Source organism: Epinephelus moara, chromosome 11 (assembly GCF_006386435.1).
Source record: "Epinephelus moara isolate mb chromosome 11, YSFRI_EMoa_1.0, whole genome shotgun sequence".
NCBI classification, from domain to species: Eukaryota; Metazoa; Chordata; class Actinopteri; order Perciformes; family Serranidae; genus Epinephelus; species Epinephelus moara.
Genome location: NC_065516.1, coordinates 21,214,494 through 21,237,493, shown reverse-complemented (window position 1 = coordinate 21,237,493; position 23,000 = coordinate 21,214,494). Strand labels below are relative to the sequence as shown.

General features: G+C 43.7%; 1 protein-coding gene across 1 annotated transcript in view; it reads left to right on the top strand.

Annotated features, from left to right (window-relative positions):
• Positions 1–4,393: 4,393 nt before the first annotated feature.
• Positions 4,394–23,000, top strand: part of LOC126397956 (solute carrier organic anion transporter family member 5A1) — a 49,697-nt gene continuing 31,090 nt past the window's right edge. Inside the window, exons 1-2 of the mRNA XM_050057065.1 lie at positions 4,394–4,454; positions 4,965–6,400. Coding sequence (XP_049913022.1) covers positions 5,443–6,400 — 958 coding nt within the window. The 5' untranslated portion in view covers positions 4,394–4,454; positions 4,965–5,442. The remainder of the gene's footprint in view (positions 4,455–4,964; positions 6,401–23,000) is intronic.

Here is a 23,000-nt window from a genome sequence, read left to right as displayed (position 1 = left end):
TAGAGGGTGGTGTTGCATCTCACGTGGAAGGGGCTCAGTGTATTGCTCATCAGATCATAAATACATAAGTTACAGGGTAACATCCATTTGTTTTGCAGGTTTACAGCTTCATTGATTTTTCTCACTATAAAACATTTATCACCATCTGCAGAGCCAGTTCAACAGGGGATGATCCATTTCTGCGCTCCACTGCTCTGAATATTACCCATCGATATTTAAATCTTAAATAGGTTTGATTTCTGACCCCCCATGAGCGATAACTGTTGTTTTTTCTTTATAGTTGTTCCAATAAGAGGCTGTGTATTTTATCGCTGCGTATATGAGGAATGCGATACAGTGATAACTGCTGGCAGTGGTTGTGGGAAACATTTAGATATGAAGGAAAGCTTTGTAGCAAGCTTGGTCATCCAGTGGTCTTTGTGCTGGTTCATTGGTTCACATGGGAAGTTTTGTTGTGTTTTGTTTTTGGCTGATGGTGATTCGTCTAAAGCTGGACTGTGCTGTATTAGAGCTGCTTCTGAGAAGGCATGAACATATTAACCTTTGGAAAGGCTGCTCCTGTCATCTGTGAAGTCTCCGGTCACACACTCTCTGTTTTAAGAAAGGTCATGGGCTAACGAAATGTCCCTGTGACTTCCCTGTCTTCTCTAAATAAATAGCCTTTGGCTGCAACAAAGAAGAATCTGCTGTGGACAATGAGTGTATGATGCAGTATGTTACATATTTTTCTTCCACTTAAACTTCTGCAACACATTCTCCTTGATTACAAAGAATTAGAAATACAGTATTTCGTTTGAATTATGGGGGGATGACATTTCAACTGGCCTGGATTCATTGTTTTTGTCCTCTTCATGTTCATGGATGGATTATAAAACAATGGGCCCCTGGGCACAGATATGCAAAAGGCCCCGCCACCTCTCCTACACAGGAGTAAGACACACAAATCCCTTTTACACTGTCTGTTAAGGGTGGGAACATCACACTATTATGCCACCTTGCCGCTCTGTATATAAGGTACTATTGCAGAATGTGGGGACAGAGTGGTCTTGCCTTTAAGTCACCACAGGAGGTAGTGACAGCACTGAAACAGTGTCTGTATAAACAGGACAGCTGGCAAGACAGGATCATGGGCAGCACAGGTGTGACCTTTTGATGACACGTTATTCGTGCCATTCACTGCAGGAGATTTAAAAAGTAGCTGTTAGCAGTTAGTGGCTAACTCAAAAAAGGAGAACAGTGGCCGCAAATGTCCACAAATTGGAAAAAACTATGAGATTCGGAAGCTTCTTACCCTCTGAGCAGAGGATGAGATCAGCCGCCATATGACTGGGACAGTAAATGATTGAGACCTGAATGTCATTGTCGTTGTTTAGAGAGCACTGCCGATGCATATGTTTTATATCATACTATGCTGTTGTGTTACATGTCACGCCCGTCATGCCTCTTTCGATTCTGCAAAGCCTTGATGCAGTGTGTAATCACACTCTGGAGCAGAATGATGCCGTTGTTATTTAGTTCAAAATGTAGAGGAGACATAAAGAAGGGACTTTTAAGCAGCCTTGTAGTGCAGTCTCTGTGTAAAAATGGCTACAGACTTAGTGGTAGTTAAGCCTCTTTTTTTGTTTGTTTTTCATCTCCTTCTAGTTGTTATGCATCTTTGTGTGATTTTGTGACTCCATGTGGTTGTTTTGTGGCCTTTTTAGTTAACTTTGTGTCTTTTGTTGGTCGTTTTATGTCTCTTTTACCCCCTTTCCACCAAATTAACTTTGGTTCTTGAACCAGTTCTGTTCAGGATTTTGGAACCTTGGTGCTATCTAGCCGACCAGCCCACGTTTCAACAAAATAAACAGTAGCAAAACTGTGTTTTGCATAAATTATCTGCAAACTTTTGTTCTGTTATTACAGATATTTGTTTTTACAAAAAAACAAAAAACAAACATGAAACAACTATTAATAAGACTTCTGCATGGCTGTTTTGTTCCAATGATTTCTGACTTCTCCATTGTTGCCTTCTCCATCCTCTCGTTACAACCTGTAGAATATGACACACCCACTTACATCATTACGCTTCATACTCCAGGACAGAGGAAAAACCTGCTATGTTTTTTGGTTCCAGCTGGGAACCAACTTTTCAAGTTCTGAATCTGAATCTTTGGACAAAATGCTCCGAACAGTTAAAAATTAGGTGTTGGAACCGAAACAGAACCAGTTCCATGTTGGATGAAAAGGGGTATCTGGTTGTTTTGCCCCCTTTTGTAGCTATTTTGTGTCTCTTTGCAGTTCCTTTACATCTCTTTGTGGTCATTTTGACTTCCTGGTATGTGTTAATTTGAGTGACATTTTGCAGGTGAAGGCCAGTGGAGCCCCTGACACTTGGGGCCCCTGGGACTGTGACCAGTAGGCCCATTCAGTTGTCTTATGTTTTGCAACTAAATTATTTTTTATTTCATTTTAGCTAACAGATGGTAGAAAAACATAAAAAAAATGATTTAAAAACCCCAAAACAACAACAAAAATACTTAATTTCCCTCTGTCTCTGCCAGGTGTATTTAAATATGGGGCAATTACATAACATTCAACATTATATGTGCCTGAAATATTATATTTCCTACTGTATCTATACTTGCAGAGATGCTATGAAAGCTCTGCCATAGTGCCACTATCTGCTGAATAAATCCCCTCTTCCCTTTATGCTGTTGTGTATTCATGGTGGTTTGGGGTATTGATTAGCCTGCTGCGTGCCCATAGCCAGAGAGAGAGATTAAAAACTCCCGAACAGAGGCCACAGAGGCCTCTATGATGGACCATGATGCCTCTCATTGATCCCTCTGATTGACTGCTGAGAGACAGTCTTTCTCTCTCAGTCACCAGTGAGATGGTGGACTGCACACAGCTGGGGGAAAGCTAAGCGTGTGTGTCACTTTAGGATTGGAGAAAAAAAAAAGCATTTTAATGTTAGGAGACATCCCAAATATATCAGACATTTGAGAAGTGAAGTGAAGCAGAAATTTGACATTCAGGCTTTGTTCGAATGGTATTCCTCTGCGGAGGAACCGAAGAGCATCAGAATGAGGAGCGGAGGAGGAGCGGGATTGATCACCCAGCCTACCTTGTCCAGGAAATGAATTAATGACCTTGGGGAAAGTCATCCATCCATTTGACAGGCACTGGGAGTCAACTCTCTCCACAAAAAAGGAAGATCTTAATTCTCTGCCAGCACAGATATTTTCCATTCAATCTCCATTCGGTGACATTTTACCTTTAAAAAAACATGTCAAGCGTTAATGTTTATTCAGACAAACCGAATCAATACCTTTATTTATATGGCTCCAAATCATTCTTGTTACCTTATAAATGCACCCAGTAGACCTACTGTTGCAACGGCCATCAGAAGAAAGGCTACAATCTCCATCATAAATCTATATTTTCCCTTCTCAATACAAGTCTAAATGTAAATGTATTTCACATAGTTTCAGCTTTAAAAATGTGTATTAATATATTCTAATTAAAGTACTTTACATCAATGAATCAATGGTAGTATTCCCTGAAAAAATAAACTGACTTCACTGAACAATTAATTACTATTTATTGCGTCAGAGGAGTGCCAGGCACAAACCCATTGTCTATATGAGCCTGTGACCAGTCAATCACTGCTGGGTCAGCAAGGGTCCCAGCTGTCTGAATGACGTAGTGCACTAAACAAGCAAGCATATGGGTCGACAAGCATGTTGGTATATGAAGTCCTGGAGTTAGTGTAGTGGAAACTACCTGAATGAAATTATGGATGCAACAGTATTTCCAGAAGTATCAAGTGTCGCTTGTGTCTCAGAGACTCGCTGCTACTTATATCAGCTTCACATGTAGTTTAATAGTGAGCTGAACGCGCGCTTTACTCGCGAAAGGAACTACAAGTCCCAGTATGGCTGGTGTGAAAAACAATCACCCCCACATTTGTTACATTCAATGTAGATTCTCCTCGTTGGGTTTATGTTGTAGCTCGACGGTTGAGAAGAAAAGTTAGCGTATTTGTGTATAAAATACAGCGACGAAGACGGAGACATGTTTTCTGGTGATTGTTTTAACATTTTAGAGCTAGAGTAGCATAAAGCTACGGTGAGTTACACACGTAAAAAGATAACTGATAAGTTTTATCGGCTGTATAATTGATGAACACATTTCTAACCAAATATTTCAATTCAATCGCCACTTATATTATTTTTTACAACATCTTAATTTTGTTATTTTTAATTCTATGAGCTGGCGTAATCAAAACTAGACACTTTCAGCGTTTATTTCGTGCTTAATTGGTGCTCCGAAGTCTGAATTGTACTATTTCCGACAGTCCATGAAGGCAGCACGTGCCCACCAGCAGCAGCAGCCATCCGCATTAAACAGATTTCATTCACTGAGTGGCCGCTCCGTGGAGAACAACAGGCTACCTCCCTCTGTCCTGTGTGAGTATTACAGCCTCCTGCACCTCTAGCCTTTCACAGAAGTTATGCCAAATAATATTTGTCGCCGTTTTAGTCGAAGCCGGGACTTTCTGTTGCTTAATTTCAGACATGTCTCGCGCTGAATCGGAGGTTTTAATTCTTTTCAAAGTCATGACTGAGACGTTTGTGGACAGCGTGGTCTTTTGTTCTCTAGGTATATTTCTCGTTTTGACAAAGGAAAGCTGGCTGTTATTGAGATTTGCCCGCTGCGACAGTTTGACACCGATGCGATTGTTTGTTCCTGGAGGTTATTTTTTATTTTTTGGGGGGATATTTTCTCGTTTTAAGCAATTAAGCGATGTGAAGTGACCGGTTTAATCCAGGGTGGACGTATTGCCAGAATGCCAGAAGTGAATGGGGTTATATTTTGACGTTTTGTTTCTATGTAAATATGTCTGTTTTTGATCTATCAGCCATTTTTTGATATTTGTTAATATTTTAATTTCATGTTTTTATCTTTTTTTCCCCCAGGATGCTGCACAGCTATGGGACAAAGGAAACAAAAAGCCCCTATGAATCCAGCTATCTAACAAAGAGCCATAAAAGCAACACGTACAAGGGGTCATAAATTAGGGGAGTACTGTAAAGACAGCACCTTTTTGTTATTTGTATGTTTCTTTTTTATTATTAGAAACAATTTATTAAAAACAGTTCACACATTAGACAATATTGTGAAGTGTTAGGGAGGTGATGTTCAGCTGTATCCAGTCATGATGTCACCAGTGGCCAGTGGCTTGTAAGAATATTTTGGAGCTAAGGTGACAGAGAGGAGCTGCTGTGAATGGCTATGTGGAACAAAACATGCACATAACCAGAGGGGTTCAGTCCGACCCAGTCCCACTGGCAGGGCAGAGTCTTTTCTCCAGCAGCAGCTCCACTTTGCCCTCATGTGGCACTAGTTACTGACCGACTCTTCAGCACAGAAAGGAGCCACATCTCCAGCTGCGACATGACTTCATCAGATAACGATGAGACGGGGAGTGACCTGTCTGAGTCTCTGGAGATCCGTGAGCTCCAGGACCAGTACATGGACCCAGAGACCTGCTTCAAGTCCAAAAGCTTACCCATCCTGAATGGACCCTGTCAGCCGGATCGCAAGTCTGCGGAGACTCGGCTGGTCAACACCACCCACACCTGTGTGGCGGTGGAGGAGGGCAACGAGCTCCAGGCAAAAACCCCAGACTCAAGCCAGGCAGAGACTCCCTCCTCCAGGACAGACTTCTCCCCCTCTGCCTCCAGCATGGTGGGGCTCAGCAGCTCATTACCTGTGGAGGGCCACAGGGCTGCAGGTTCGGGGGGTAAAAAACTTGGTTTCTCTCTCACCCGCCTTATCCGCATCCCAGCCAGGAAGTATGTGCGGGTCATCCTAAGAGACTCTCGCTGCTTCCTGTTTTGCATGTGCTACCTGACCTTCATTCAGTCCCTGATGGTTTCGGGCTACCTGAGCAGTGTCATCACCACCATTGAGAAGCGTTACAGTCTGCGCAGCTCTGAGTCTGGCCTGCTGGTCAGCTGCTTCGACATTGGCAGCCTGCTGGTGGTGGTCTTCATCTCCTACTTCGGGGGCAGAGGTCAGAGGCCGCGCTGGCTGGCTGTAGGTGGTGTGGTCATCGCTGTGGGGGCAGCATTGTTTTCCCTGCCCCACTTCATCTCACCACCGTACCAGATTCAGGAGATGAACTCATCAACGGGGCGTGAAGGCCTCTGTTTGAGTGGCAACAGCAGTGGGCGTGAGCTCGATGTGGCATCGTGCCCTCGCGACCAGGAGGGCAATGAGCACAACCTGTATGTGACTCTGTTCATCTGTGCCCAGATACTTGTGGGCATGGGGTCCACGCCAATCTACACCCTGGGGCCCACCTACCTGGACGACAATGTGAAGAAAGAAAATGCATCTCTCTACCTGGGTAAGACATCCTGTAATACATTTTGTTTCCCTGACATTTATAAAACGTGGAGGAACAATGTTACATCACAAAAACATTCCAGACTTGCTGAATTTATTTGGATAAATAGAAGACAGGCTGCTTCTCAGACTTGAGCAGTTTCACTAGTTTTGCTCCACAGTACAAACTGTGCAGCTCTTATGTGTGTAACTTGAAGGATGCAGTGCCCTTGGGCTATACAGTTACTGGTCTGTAAGACAGTTAGTGTCAATTATCTCTGCTGATTTCATTCCCACTATAAATGCATCAGATATTTGCATTTTGATAGATTTAAAAGACAGCTTTTAACTGGTCTGGTCTTGCGATGTTTACCGGGAGGGTATGTGCATGCATGTATGCCCGCAGAGTTCAACAATGCACTCATCACCCCCCCAGCCCTCTGTCCTTTTGATTTAATCTCCACGGCATGCAACCTCTGCACCACACTGAGGTAAATACAGAGACTGCAAAGTCAACCTTGGGCCAGAAGCGCATGAGAGGAGTGTGGTGCGAGAAGCAGAACTGGGTTGCTTATGATTAATGGTCCTGCACTGTGTGTGTGTGCGTGTGCATGGTAATACTGCTGTGTCCTCAGGCTTGTGTGTGTGCGCACAGGCTGGCAGCAGTAAAGCAGCATGCTCTCATGTTTAGCCAGAAAGGACTGGTTTCTGGTGTGTTTAAGTGTGAGCAGATTGTATTCCTTCACAAATCATCTGTACATTTCTTCACAGGTATCCTGTAATTTATCTGGTATGCTGGGGCTGTGCTGGCTGTGATGGCCTGTACACGCACACACATACTCCGCAGAGCTCATAGAGAAGGTCATGGTTGCAGAAGTAATCCTCCTGTGTGTCCCCACTGTAGTTGGGTTATTGGGACATGGGGCACCCCTCAATCTGGTGCAGTGTCTTTACACAGATGGTCACTGTCCCACTGACCTGTATGTAGGCCTGCAACTAATGATTACTGTCATCAGTTTATCTGTTGGTTTATACTATGGATTAATCTGCAAAATTATCCTCTGAATGTTTGTGTTTTTGCTTGATAAACAGCTTTATCTTGTGATCTTGTGATTTAACTTTTCATTTGATCCATCGACTGATTCATTAACTACTTGTTTCAATATGCTTGTTGGATGAAAAACAACAGAGATTGTTGCAGAGCATTAGCCACAGTGATGACACCAGCCCCCGATCCCAACATTACGCAGTCTATGGAGCATATTCTGTGTTGAGTCCTCTCGCTGCCTGCTCCGCTGCCCCCGAGACCCAGTATTGATCAGATCCCTGCATCACAGGGAGCCAATGCAGCAGAGCTATTGAACCAGGCAGGAAAACAAGGAGAAAACAACCCCAAAACAGAGACTTGCTGGGCCTTCACCTCGCCATGGTACACCAGAGCAAACGCTTCTGAGCTCCTAAGGCCCATTGAGTCATCACAGTCAAGACATCCCCGTGTACAGATATCCATCAAAAGCGGCTGCTGTGCCCTTGATGGTTATTTTCAGAGGACTCCCAGAGGGATAATCTGTGTCTTCCAGCAATGCATTGTTTGGGAAAACGGCAACATGTTCTGACATGTCAGACGGAGTGGGGAAGTGGAGAAAATGTCCTTGATTTGTATATCAGACTCTCACAATAACCATGGTAACTGGGCTCCGCTTGTATTATTCAGGTGTTTTGAATACATCTTTATCTTTGACATTCTCTGAGGCGTGTTCTGGTATTTGGTGCATGAGTCAGCCACGGATGAAGAAGTCCAGGTAGTGCTGGCTTGCCATGTTAGTATGTAGGGGTGTACGAAAATATTAGTATACTCGAGTATCGCAATATTATGTTTAGTGATACTGTATCGATTCACAAAAACACTATTAGATTTTAATTCATAGTTTATATGCAAATATTCATGGCAGTGGTTAATTTTGTGTTTTTAAACCCCTGACCATTAGATCCTCCAGTGTAATCTATCTGCAGCCTTTTGACTCTTTAACTCCTACGTAGCAGCATATCCCTAGCATAAACACAAAGAACACATCCCTATGAAACAGGCATAGTCATTCATTGAACACCACTAGCATTGGCAGTTTTTCTAAAATTAGATTTAAAGGTCCCATATGATGGTCATTTTTAGGTTTATACTTGTATTTTAGGTTTTGACTTAAACGTGTTTTCATGCTTTAATGTTCGAAAAACACTTTATTTTTCTCAGACTATCTGTCTGAATATACCTATTTACACCCTCTGTGTGAGATGCTCTGTTTTAGCGCCTGTCTCTTTAAGCCTCCCTCTCGAAAAGCCCACGTGTTAAGATTGGTTGCGTTTACGGGTCTTCCACATCTGTTCGCTCGGCATCTCTGCACCATCTTTGCAGCTGGGAAATGACCGTAACCAAACGGTATCAGCAGTTTCTGCCTTTTTATCTTTGTGATGTCACAACTTCCCAGAAGCCCAGACGGCTTGTTTAAAGGCACAGTTTGTGAATACAGACTCTGAATGAGTTTTGTTTTGTTGTTTTCCCACCTGGACCTTTATGCTCTGCCATTTCTCCTCTAATCATCACGCTGTAACCTGTGACAGACTGTTATGATACCAGAACTATCGCACATTCACATATATGTAATTTTTTGTCAAGCTGTGAGCGTCACGTATATTTACATTACCAAAGGTTTATGACAAAATTACTTCATAACACATACACACAGCGAGAGAGGAAAGGGAGAGTTGCTGTGCTGCTGCCAGAGGAGCCGCTGAATGAGTTCCCTGTGAGGGGTAACTCACTAAAAGAGTCTGAGAAGTCCGGGGCTGTTCATAAAACATTCAGGACACCACCGTTTATTCCGCGCTACTGAAGCTGCTCCTCTTTTTGAAACCCCTGCGGAGTCCAGCTATGCTCGTTGTTGCCATGGTTGACAGTATGACGTCAATATGTCAATAAGTCGGAATATTGCGAGTATCGCGATAAGAATTTTTTATATTGTTTTAAAAATTATACCGGTATAATCGTGAATAAGATGATATGGCACACCCCCAATTGTAGCATTATCCCCACCACTTACAGTGAGCTCAGCTGCTGTGGCACCAGACTGACCTCTGGTGGTACGCAATGTGAACTACATGAAAACATTCTCATTACAGCCTCTCCATTTTGAGCTCAATAGAAACAGGAGTGTCTGTATTTTTAACGGTGTTGAAAACCTTACCTTCGGGATTTCTAACTACCCTGGTTACGGTAGTACCATGATACCGCTTCACCTTGCACTCCAGTAACGCAGTATGTTTAGTTTGGATGAAATCTACCTTCAGACATCATAATTCTTTATTTCACCCTAAATAAACATGTTGTTGGGCAAGTGTTAGAGTCAACATTGAAACGTAGATTTTTAACCTCTACCCAGTCCCCTTTCCCCCCCCCTGCGAGAAGGGAAAGTGGAGCACTTCTGAACCCATTCACCCAGAAATCCTCCAAGCTATCCTCATATTTTCCTAGCTTAATTTTGTGGAGATATAGGCTACCCATATCTTGAGGAGGCTTCCCCCGAAATTACCTCGAGATGGTTTTCCCCCCTCTCCCATGAACGTAAACCCCATCTCAATTTACACTGGCTCAGAGGGGAGGAGCTGCTCGCTTTAGTAGGACAATGCGGTGTACACTGAGGGGTACTTCTGGTGCCCTTGGAGGAAGAGAAAGAGAGAGTGTGTGGTTTTTTGTCAGGATGTTATCTTTGTGTACGCATGCATACACAGTAGGGCATTCCCTCGGACCAGTCGCCCCAATTCCCAGCTATGGCCCCATGTCGCTATGGTAATGTAACAGGCACGGCATCTGAACTTTACCTCTTTTACTGTACTTTGAGAGCAAATGGTGAAACGAGGGAATTGTTTATTTGGCTTTGTAGATCTCTGTTTAGGATTTTGTGGTTTTGTAGTACTCCTCTAGAGAATTTAAAGACAAGAACTGGCAGCTCGAGTGTGGAAGTAGCCGCCGTTTGCACATTTCTGCCTCTTTTCCTCAGTCTGTTCTCTTTCTGCTCTGACAGATTTACAACATACCATTCTTGGCGTTACTATGGTGAACGTTTGTCTTTGCCCCTCTCTGAGGAGCCACTCCATCTTGTGTGAAGGTGGCTTGTTGCATTAGATGAGGTTTCTGTTGTTCAGTTGAGCAACAATTTGTAATAAACTGGAAACAAACGTATTCAAATCAGCTTCTGTTGTTGTTTTGCTGTCTCCGCTGTTGATTGATTCCTCCAGTCTCCGTCACCATCTCCATGTGATTTGACTACACAGTGACCCACAGATCTAAATGATCAATATAATCTCGATTCTCCTCATTGAGTTGTTGATCCCTTACAAGCCATGGACAGTGACTGTGACCTCCAGCTATGAGAGGGAGTGTTTTTTCCTTCCACCCCCGCCTCACTGACGACCTCTGTGATTTACAAGCTAATGATGCTGAGAAGCTGTTATTGATGTTGGGTGAACGGAGAGGTCATCTCTGATTAGATTGCTGTCTGCATGTCCACATTACCCTCTGGAGGAGGTGTCCACTGAAAATATACCCAAAATTTGTCACAGCCCTTTTGTTAATTCCCTGTTTTTCTTTTTATTGTCTAGACTTTGCAGCCTGTTTGCATACAAATCTACTGTACACACAGCCACCCTGTCTACACGCAGGATAAGGTTAATAGATTCCTACTGGCTGACAAAGTCCCACTGCCTCTGCATTAACTAGTTTGCAGTGCAGATGACTTTGAAACGGACATACTGGTGTGTGTTATTGGTGCGTGTGCGTTATTAATGTTCCCATGAAAATAAAAGGAGATCTGACATAGCTGTAGTTTGACACAGTGGTGTTTATTTACTAAAGAGGAGGAGAAGAGGTGGTGCCCAGTTTAGGAAGAGAGGAGCTTTAACACCCGCAGAGACAGCCTGAACACTGGTCTTGTCTGCGCTCTCTGATACTCACAGACACACACACACATGCTCGCATAAGCACAAGGGGTGTGTTTTCCGCTCTCTCCCTCTGACAGATTTAGAAAGAACAGTTGCTCTCAGTATCTCTCCTGAAGTGCGTTTTGTGTGTGTGTCTCCCTCCAGATTAGAGAGGAAAAAGCAGGAATGAACAGTTCACTATTACCTCCTGTGTTTTTATTTTTTGTTGAGGATTATCAGCCGTGGCCCCGGCACGTCCTTTTTCTGTGCTCACTCAAGTCAATTCCATTAAACTGTGTGTCCTGTTCTGCCCAGCAGCCAAAGCAAATGCAGATTGTGCACTGACAGAAGCAAACACACACACACGTCCCTAGAGAACCTCCCCTCCCCCCGGCGCTCGCTCCGTCTCTGCCCCTCCAGGCTGACAGATCACATTTCAGAATCAGTTAGGGTACACGTTTGGGCCCCGTCAGAGGCTGGCACACATATAGAAAGAAGGCTGGTCCTGTTTCATCACTGTCCCCTTGGCTTATCCTCAAGGAGGTTTTAAATATCTCTACTCGCTTTCCCTCCGCTCGGTTGTGTTGTCCACACAGGCCCTCAGGGTTACTCAGCAGCAGGCGACCTTTTTAGCTGCAGCTTGCAGGGCTGCCAGCTCTGACCACCACTATTACTACTACTACTGTGACTCCCCATTGAACCGCTGACCCCTCTGAGGCTGATCCTGTGCCACCGATGACTCTGTCTGTGCCTCGAAATCCTTCACTGCTGTTTGTATCTCCACCAACCTGCACTCCTCACAGACATTTTGTCTTTTAATCACTCCGCAGGAAGAGTAGGAGTGATAGAATAAGGCAAGTGTGGGAGTCGGTTTGTTTCCAGAGGCAGGGGTCTTTACCGCACCAACTGTAGTGCAGTCATTGCTCAGTCTCATTGGCTGCTGACTTCTGGCCATTTTTCAGCGTTGTGTCCGGGTTGTTTTGACAGTGTGGGAAGGTTCCTGGGGAAATGCCACAAGAGGTTTTCGGGATCACAGTGACGCTGAGAAACCTTTTGTTTAAAGGTATGCGGGAAAGGAATGGACAATTTTTCTTTGTTCTTGCTGGCTCTTTGGTTCATGTTGTCCCCCCCCCCCCCCCAATCCTCTTTGATCCCTTGCTCTTGTTGGCTCGGGTTAAAATGAAATAATGCCCCAAAATAGCTTTGAAGTGGTTTAAATGTCACTGGACAGAAACACAGTAGGGGATTGTCACTTCTCATTCACATCTATACATTAGAAATCAGCTTGAAAAATGAAATGTCACATAGATTTTCAGACTGGGTAACTTTATGACTGAGTGGTTAGTGTGTTTGGGCTACAGTGCTGCAAATATCTCAGGACCGCAGACACTATCTTCCCCACCCACGAAGCCATGACTCATAATTGAGTGTCTTGGGGATTACATGATTGCCTTAACAGCGTCCCACAATTTGAACAAATTACAGTGCCTCATTCACAAATGAAACGTTTAATTTATAACACATCTTAATGTGACATCTGTACTTGCGAATAGCACATTTTTCTCCCTTTTTATTTTTCCTGTCTAGATGGATAGCTTTAATACTGCCTTATCTCCCCCGAGCTGCCACATCCCCTTTAAGTGTTATACGGCCTGTAACAAAAAAACAAGAGGCCTCTTCACTTCAGATGTCCTTTGCCGTTTCATCTCTGCTGACTGAAAGCACTTAAAAACCTGCAGCCTTTCTGTGTATTTTCTCTGATTAAGCCTATCAGCATTGTGAAGAGAAACATGCCCTTCCTTCGCCTGTTGTGTCCAGTCAGGAAATGAGTCGTTGTCAATAATTACCAGATGTTTATCTGTTGCCAGGGGTACAGCATGTCCTGCAATGGCTATCGACACAGAGGGTACTGTCGCTATCGAGCACTGGATTCTTAAAAAGATGGAAACTCTGAGTGAGCTACTGTGGGATTGGACATATCTGAGCTGTGTCAATTCTATCTGGATCAAATAGTTGCATATACTGCATATAGACTGCCTGTACATGCATGTCAAGCTGAATTACGCTCTCTTCTTTCAATCTTGTGCGTCTTATCTGCTCAGCTCAGTCCGTCCTCCAAGTTGATTCAGCCTTTAGGGTGTTGTTAGGAGTGTTGTTTTGCTACAGAGATGGGGGGAGAAAAAATCCCCCTCCGTTCTCGTGTTATGCCCTCGGAGCAGTGGACTGGCTATTGTTCTCCTTGACCCCTGTGCTGCGTAGATGGAGACTGAGGGAGGAGGGGCTGCTGGAGGGAGAAGTGTTAATGGCATTTACATAAGTGTAAGAACATGTTGAGCACAAAAACAGCTCTGGTATTTGGGAAAGAATGTGCTTTCATTCACAAATATTAGGATCATGTCGACAAATGGTGACCTCCACATGGACATTCAAACAGATTTGCTTACTAAAGCAACATTGGTAAGAAAATTAAAGCATTTCCTTCCATTTTTATACACTGGATGTCCTTTTTTTCCTCATATTGACCTTCTGACCTTAAGCTGCTATTCTACTGTGCTGGCTGCATATAGCCGACCCATCTGTGTCAAGCTCCTGGAGGGACAGGAGCCCACTCTGAGGGAGATAAATGGCATGACACTAAACGTTTTCCAACCCCAGCCTGTGGGATTGCTGCGCACACACACACACACACACACACACACATGTGCACACTCAGACACATACAGACATGCTGAAAAATAATGCACTAAGACCAAAAAATGTAGCCTGACAGGCGTACAGACTGGGGCGAATCTCGCCGTGCACATTCTTCTGTCTGTTGTAGCGGCTCTGCCAAGCTCCGTTATGCCACTAAATGTAGCGTTAAGCTGGTTGTGCATTATGTAACTCGGGCTAATAGGCTAACACATAACCGCGATACAGCTCATTGGAGAGACAGTGTTTTGACAAGAGTCGTCCACTGGTTTTAGCTGACTGAGTTGGCTCATTGTTTTGGGATGTTTGGGAGAAAAGTTTATTTAAAGTACACAGTAGGAATCTTTTAACAGCCAGACACAGGTACCTTATAATATTTTCCAAAGCCTGCTGCTCTAATGCTAGGCTTCTATCCCCATTTTACGTTTTGGGGGGCCTAGTAGTTGGTAGCAGGGTGTAAATGGTGAGAGAGCAGCTGTTTAGAGCTGGCAGGGTGTGTGTGTGTGTGTGTGTGTGTGTGTGTGTGTGTGTGTGTGTGTGTGTGTGTGTGTGTGTGTGTGTGTGTGTGTGTGTGTGTGCACCTGCAGATGGGGGTGGGTGAGGTTTAGGGCTTTGGGGGTTGGTGGGAGTGAGCACAAGTGTTTGCAGGAGGCAGGGTTTTGTGTTGCGTGGCTTTTCCTGCAAGCATGCAGTGGTATTTGAACATCTGTGCCTGTGCGGAGACACTGCAGGGAAGTCTGACCCGTCATTCTCAAGACTGGCTTCACAGACTTCTGTCACAGTGTGTAGGAGGCACCTCTGCTGCAGAACAGTGTACTGAGTTCTTTTCTTACCTGCATTAACAGCAAATGATGTGAATGAAAGCAGGGTGGTGCTGTGTAGTCACTCCATCTGCTGTGTGTTGTGCCACAGTAATTATATTCACTCAAATAGTAATCAAAGTATTCCAGATTCATGGTTAAGATCACATAAGCTTAGCTATTAATATAGTCTTTTAGCCTTTTATCCTTCAAGATACCAGCAAATCCAATTTTCTCACTGTTGCCAAGGAAATGAAAGTCACACAGGACACAGAATCAGAAAACACACATTCAAGCATAAAGAAGGCTGGTGAATATGATTAAGAATATGGCTGTGGAGTTGAGTTGGAATCAGCATTCTTGCCTCTTTATTTTCCTCTTGGAGTAGCTGGTGCAGGAATTGGACAGAGGAGGGTGCGCTGATGAATCGGCCAAATTCTTGGCGCTGGCTGAAGATCGGGGGGGGGGGGGGGGGGGCACCGCTTAAGCACCATGGACCAGATTGCTGTGCCATGTCTGTCAATGAGAGAGGCTGAAAAGCTGCAGGTGCAAGCTTGTGGCAAACTAACACCTCAGCCCTGTACTCACTCCTCTTATGGATTCACACACATACACTCACGCACACTCGGTTGCTAGTATAATGTGGTTATACCCCCGGCCCAGATGCCCCATTCATGGCCCCTCATCAGCTGAAAGATTATCTGCCACCCTCTCAAATGCTGGAACATTATGTATGCATGGATAAACACAGAGTGGTGACAGACTTGGTGTGTTTGACGCGACATTTGGGAGCACTCCACCAGTGTGTGTGTGTGTTTTGGCAAGAGGTAATGTAAGGATTAGGGTTTGGCAACATGTTAAAATCCAGGTCCAAGCTCTCATAGGTTTTTTAGTCAAATGATTAGTCAAAATAAACTCACAAAATGCCAAGAAAGGAATATATTTGTACATCTGTTTTCCTTATTTAACATAACGATGCAAATATGTACTTTCTGAATTTAGGTTTCTCTCCTAACTCATCATTAAACACACTTGAATGTGACGAAGACAAAATAAAACTCACCCAAACTGTCTTGGTTAGTCTTTCACTACCTCTGGTTTGGTCGAAATAAACCCTTAATTCACCAAGTTAGAAGTGAAAATACGCTTGCTCTACATGCTGTTTTTTCTGGCCTCTTTGTGTTACAGGGTTAGCTTGCCGAACGAGATTCTGTCGCTGAGTAGTCTTGCAAAGCCAGACCTATCTGCACACTTTGAGTGCTTTGCCAGCTGCCCGCTGAGCACCATCTCTCACTTGTTCTATGGAGGCAGACCTTTAAATTAGCACCCCAAAAAACAGTCGGTGATGTACTCAGCCAATCACAGATAGCTGATACATTCGTCCAATCGCTAATAATGGTCCTCTCAGATTGGCTGCATGGTGTACAGCTTCAATCAGAGGTTGAGAATGAAGCAAATTTGGCCTGATAACATATGTTACTTTCAACTGAGGATGTAAATGCCCAGTCTACCTCCCCACAATGACTCACACTGTTTCAAATTTCACCTAGAATGCCTTTATAAACCTTGTTTGCACTCTTAATCTCACAAATCTGATGACTAATCCTAACCTGGAATAGCAATTTGTTGACCTAACAGCTCGACCAGAGAGTGGTGGAAAAAATAGCAGGCTCCACACTACAGCAGACTCTGTACCTGCCTGTTGCTTCGGCTGTGCATGTTCTGTACATTTTCAAGGTACATACTGACCTAAACTTGTCTACAGAGGAGTTTTCATTGCAAGAAAATGTTGAAAATGCCCCTTTAAGTCATTCATTAGAAGCAATTAGTAGAGGATGAGCTAAAATTGTGTGTTTGCTCTCATTATGTAAAGGGACTGAGGGTAAAAGTTACAAAGAAAGATGGATTTGGATGGAAATCCACAAAGGATGATGGATTAGACAATTAAGTAGAGAGCAAAGGGATTTACTCAATGTGGCAGTGTGTGAAAGACTTCTGAGAAATATTAGAAAGTGAAGTCATATGAAAGGGAGGAGGCACAAAGGAATTAGCACATTTCTCTCAGGCTCTGCCTTTGAATGACATCCCATCAGTAAGCCAGTTAAAGAGAACTGAGTTGGTTTGATTGGCTTGTCACAAGGGGAGATCGTGAGGAAGAGTGAGCGAAATAGATTTCCAGCTGTCTGATAAATAACACTTTATAACGCCAGCATGGATGGTGAGAACTTTTCTCATCTTGACTAACAACAAAGTAGGTTTGCTTTGTGCACAGCATTCACAGAAACACCTTTCTGGGGGCTGGTGAAAACAGAATTTAATATGATGGTAAAATCAAAAGTGAATCATCATTTACTCACACTAACAATATTCAGTAGTTCATGTTTATAAAATAACATATGCGAGTGCGTACAGTGCTGTTTGCCACAGGCTTTCACTGAGAACAATAATTGAGCCACATCAGTCAGCGACAGGTGCTTTCAGTCTGCACTGTAGCAAAGTTTTATTCCAATGCAGTGTAAGGGAGTATATAAAATACCAGACTTACAAGCAAGTATAATGTGGTCCAAGCCCCCGATGCAATAAATAAGTTGGGGATAATGTCCCATAAGGTGTCCATTGTCAGGAAGTGCATGAAGGACAGTTGTCTTTGTGGAGTCTATTAATTCTTCATTATGGGCACCTCTAAGGGCATTATCCCACTTATACTATGGTCACTTGCCAAAGAAAAAAAATTATGACCATTCATTTACATTTTTATGTGTTTAGCAATTAAAATTTAAAGTTTTTCAAAAGCCATAACTCAGTTTCCCGTGTATCTCCTGAGGGTTTGACTAATTCCTGCAATAATCACTGCCATTCCATAAGGTTCACATGCAATGACAACGTTGTTTACTACTCCAGCAAATAGGATGGACCTTAGACTTGGCAATGATGGCGATGATATTTCCAGTTCCCTCAGCTCATAGAGCCCTTTGGCTCAGCTGTGAGCCAGAAAGCTAACATGATGCTATCAGGATTCAAAGTCAATAACATTGCGTACAGTTGACACAGTAAATATGATTTGACAGTATGTTTAGCAACAAGATTAACTAGATGTGCAGCCATGTCAGTTCCCAAATCTCTATCAAGATTTGCACATACAAAGATTGTGATACTGTTTAGTCAGTGCATTAATTTAGAACAGTGAACAGACATAATCAGGAATTAATGGACACTCTGCAGCCAATCAGAATCGACTGTCAACCCAGACCAATGTAGGGCTGCACAATTAATCTAACATTGATTACGATCACGATTTTGGCTTCCCACAATAAAATGAAAATAATGTGTGCCCAGCTCATAAAAAACTCTGCTGCATATCAACTCCAACACCTTCTAAACCAATAGCCAGCCTCCACTTTTAAAGAGCTGTTCACTATATGTGCACTCTGCAGCAGCATCCTGTGAAGAACTTTCCTGAATGTTGGGACTGCAGACGAGCAAAACCAACCGTCATCATCTCTTGTCGGGGAGCATTTCGGATTTAGGAGAGGACAAATCATAAGCAGCAAGTGTGTGTGACTAATGTCTGCACAGAAAAGCAACCCAACTAACTTTTTAAACTACCTAAAAAAACACTACAGTCTGTAGAGCGATCGCTGAATGAATGCCAAGAAGAAAATCATTGCCGACGTTACCTCACTGAATACCTGTCCTTGTCTAGCATCAACTCAGACATCCATGACAGCCAGCTGCAGCGCATCATGGTACCATGACCACTGTAAAAATACATCGTGGATACGCATCTATAGGAAATGCATTGAATTAGTACATTGATGCAAAGATTTGTTAATAAGCAGGAATGTAGTACAAGGGTGAGGAGCTTTGACATCCGGAGGGAGCTTGGAGTAGAGCCGCTGCTCCTTCGCATCCAAAGGGGTCAGTTGAGGTGGTTCGGGCATCTGATCAGGATGCCTCCTGGGTGCCTCCGTTAGAGGTGTTTTGGGCATGTCACACTGATAGGAGGCCCCAGGGCAGACCCAGAACACGCTGGAGGGATTACATATCTCATCTGGCCTGAGAATGCCTTGGGGTCCCCCAGGAGGAGCTGGAAAGCCTTACAGGAGAGAGGGATATCTGGGGTGCTGCCCCCATGACCTGGCCCCGAATAAGCAGATTAAAATGGATGGATGGAGAGATAATCATGGTTATCATTTTGGCCATAATGATACAGGCCAAGACCACGGTGTAAAATGGAATTGATCACTATTAGTATTAATAATAAAATATGCAAAAACAACTGGGACACACCAGTCACCGACAAAAACATTAATTCCATGTAAATCACACTAGTTTTTGATAAGAAACCACACTTGAGTGTTTGTAAGTTTGAATCCAAAAGTGTTCTCTAAACTAAGACCTCAAATCTTTTGTCTCAGAGCGTTTGTCCATCTGACAGTGATGGATTTAGAGGCCCACTCACTCGCTTTACTGCAGCACAGCAGAGCGAGCAGCTGACGGCTGACCTCATATGTATCGCTGGCGGGGTTCTTCTTCCATCACCATGTTCCCAGTTGAGTTTTGCTGATTTTTGTTCATCTAGATTTCTTTCCATTCAGCCTTACTCCCACCAGCCCCAATCAGCAGCAGCAGATTTGTGTTCTTTTGCTGTTAGTGCAAGACCAGAAGCCTTACAGCAGCATGAGAATCAGCAGAAAGTGGTCGCTCGGTGTCAGAGTTAGGATCCATGACCCCTCTGACGAACACAGAAGTTGTACTGGGGTCCCTCAGGAAAACCATGCGTGCTGGAAACTTAAGTTGCATTCGATGAGGGTCATTGCTACCACAGCTTTTTCTTTGTGGACTGGCTGAATCATTGGTTAAAGCAGTTAATAATATCCATGTTCATCATGGCTAGCAGAAGTGTTGCCTCACTGGCTGACTGTAGTGTAGCGTCCGTCCTGTAGCAGGGGAGCAGCTAGAAATAAAGACCAGCCCTCCATTCTCTCTCTCAATTTTTAAATATTTGATTTAGCAAAGTGAGCTTGGGGACCCCTGCAAGGAAAGTATAGCAGCTTGCATGAAAGTTTTATTACTGTTTGGGCTTTTCTTGCAATATGACAAAGATTTGGGCGCTACTATCCTGCAGCGAGGAGCTTTGGTATAAACCACAATAAAAGAGAAGATGCAATTTCTGACAAAGGCATGAGAAAATTCCTCCAGTGGAGCGTGTACGGTAGATTTATGAATCAGATCGTCGCCTGCCCTTATTGCGTGCCTCACCTCTGCTGCATCAATCATGCACCACGCCACATCGCCACATGACCTGCCTCTAGATGAGAGAAGAGGTCACTGGGTCGTAGTTTGCTGTGCAGGAGAATAACTCGAGGGGGAAGGGATGGAGAGAAACAGAGTTAAGATTCCGATCAAGTCCTTTGGGCCCCTTGTGATCAGTCATGTCTTTGCTTAAGGGGCTTATAACTGTAATGCTCAGAGGTAATGTGGTTCAGAAGCCCGATGGGTGGCCTGAACGCAGATTTCCAAGTTGGAAGGGCTTTGATGTTGGTGTTCGTAGGGCCGTGTCTGGCTGATAAAGTCTCGACTCTGTGTCTGTACCAGTCTGTGCTGCCTGCAAACCAGGATCAAAGTTCTTTACTGTACTTGATCCATTAAAATATTCCTCACATCCTGCCCACATTTCATACTTATCTTAAGCTTTTACCACCCACTGTTCTGCCTGTGGGACGCCAGCGCTGTGTGGAACGCTCATTGACTGCTCGTACCTTTTAATATTACATGAGCATGAACTGGTTACGTACAGTATTCTCAGCATTTCAGCCATTGTGGTTTTATAGTTTTCATAACAGCATGCAATTAAAACCTTAATCTTGTGTCTCTCCGCTTTCAAGGCTATCTGGTAGTCCAACAGTCAGATACATTCTTAAAAATGTTATGTGCAAATCATCTCAAGTGTTCAAATATATTGAATTTAGAAAAATAATTTAGTTGTGATAAAGGGTTACCAAAATTACTGAGCTATATAACATTAGTCAGCACTGAAATCCAATTAAATGTCATGATTTTGAACCATTTCAAATCAATTTACAGGTCAAGGAAAGTATGGATTTCTAAACGTTGAGCACTGTCCTCTGTTTGGGTGCCCGAGCAGTCTGGTAGGGCTCAACCAACTGGTGTGCCACCGCAAAGCTAAATCAGCATGTTATTATCACAGAGACACTATCTGCCAGCTTAACACAGCGCAGGAAATGACTTCTTGACCTGTTTGTGCCATATTGGAGCTGCGCGGTTTTTGTCTGGCTTCCATCAGTCTGTGCCTATTTTTGTGGATTATCATTCCATGTGACCAGTCCCACCCGTCTAATCACTCGTCTCACTCAAACAGGCCGATATAATGTCTGTTTGTATGTATTTCTCTGTCCATGTCTGAATATCTGACTTAGTGAGAATTAGCGAGTGTAGTTGGGTTTATGTCGGTTTAGTCTGACTTCGCTTAAACTGCAACAGTTTTATCTAGCACGCTTCATTCTTATTCATTTCCACTACCTCTACTACCTACTGCTATTCGGACGACTTCTGGCCGTTTTCTGTCCACACCCTCTCGCATCCTCTCCCTTGATTTCCATCTCATTTCCTCCCTGACTGGTCTTAGCATTCGTACATAAAGACTTTTATTTTTTTTGCTCAATGCAGGAACACATTTATGCAATAACAGCTTCTCTCCCAAGGCCATAATTAAGAATCTTAATGTGGTAAAAGCATGAGCACTGGTAATCAGTCTGCATTATCTCTGAATTAATAGTAATTCTCACAATATCTGTTGTCCACAGCTGCTTTTACACTGTATGAAATACTTCTGCACTTCATTAAATCCTCGCAGATATTCCGAAGGCAGCAGGACAGATATGGTGATAAATCTGCAGCCTCCTATTTGCTGGAGCGCAGTGCCATTATGCACGGCCTTTCACCGTGTTTACTTTCATTAAATCGCATTCAAATGACACAAGGTTGCTACAGAATGAACGCACACAGCTCCATGCCCCTCTGACTGGTCGGCTGTAACTCTGTATTCTGCCTCTTTATGCGAGAGACATGGGATTACTGGAGCTCATCGATTGTATGCATCACAGCTTTGTTTTCAACACATTTCAGTGGTTCGTGTTTTATTCTTGAAATGCATTGTAGTGCAAATGCTGCTGTATCACATCTGAAGATATGGTGTGACAGTTAATGAGAAATACAGTAGAAAACTTTTGCTGCTCTGCACTGTCACGACAACAAAATGATTTCCCGCAGAAGCGTTTTTTTAATTTGTTGAGCTGTTGTTGTTGTTGTCGTGTGTCCCTGTGATTTCAGAGCTATGAGACCAGAGCAATTTTTTTATTTTTTTTTTAAAGATATTTTTATGGGCATTTTTTGCCTTTAATTGATAGGATAGTGAAGTGTGAAAGGAGGAGAGAGAGGGAGAGACATGCAGCAAAGGGCCACAGGCTGGATTTGAACCCAGGCCGCTGCGGCAACAGCCTTGTACATGGGACGCCTGCTCTACCACTAAGCCACCGACGCCCCAAGACCAGAGCATTTTTTATTCAGCACACCCTCTGATCTATATTACTCCTCATCCTACCCTTCTGCACTTTGCGCTGCAGCACATACATGAACCAAAATAGAAGGTGCGCTTGGAGACGCTCCGTACAGAACACGCTGCAATATTAGAGGATCAGCACTCCACAGCAAATGGATTTACAGAAAACATTCCTTTGATATACAATGTTCTGCTTGTGTGTTTAGGTCTGGTCCAGATAACTCATGCATATTAATGCAGTTTGTCCCACTGTCCTGTGTGTGTGTGTGTGAGAGGCCACAGTCCCCGTGCATGCCCTCTGGGTAAAACTGTAAGGTTAGGACTTGTAAGAAGACACTGCTATGTCAGCAAGTTGCCATGACAATGCCGTCATTCCCCCTATTTCATTGTCTTTTTCCTCCTCTTGTCTTTCGGGGGGGAAAGTCACATGACTGAATTGATCCCTGCACCACAGGGATACATAGAGTGGCGTCCCTCTCTTTTCGTTCTCTTTCAAATAGCAGCAGCCGCATAGATCATCTGTCATACAGCTGTCACCTGCAGCCACACTTTCCAAAGAGCTTTGGGAATTGAGCTGG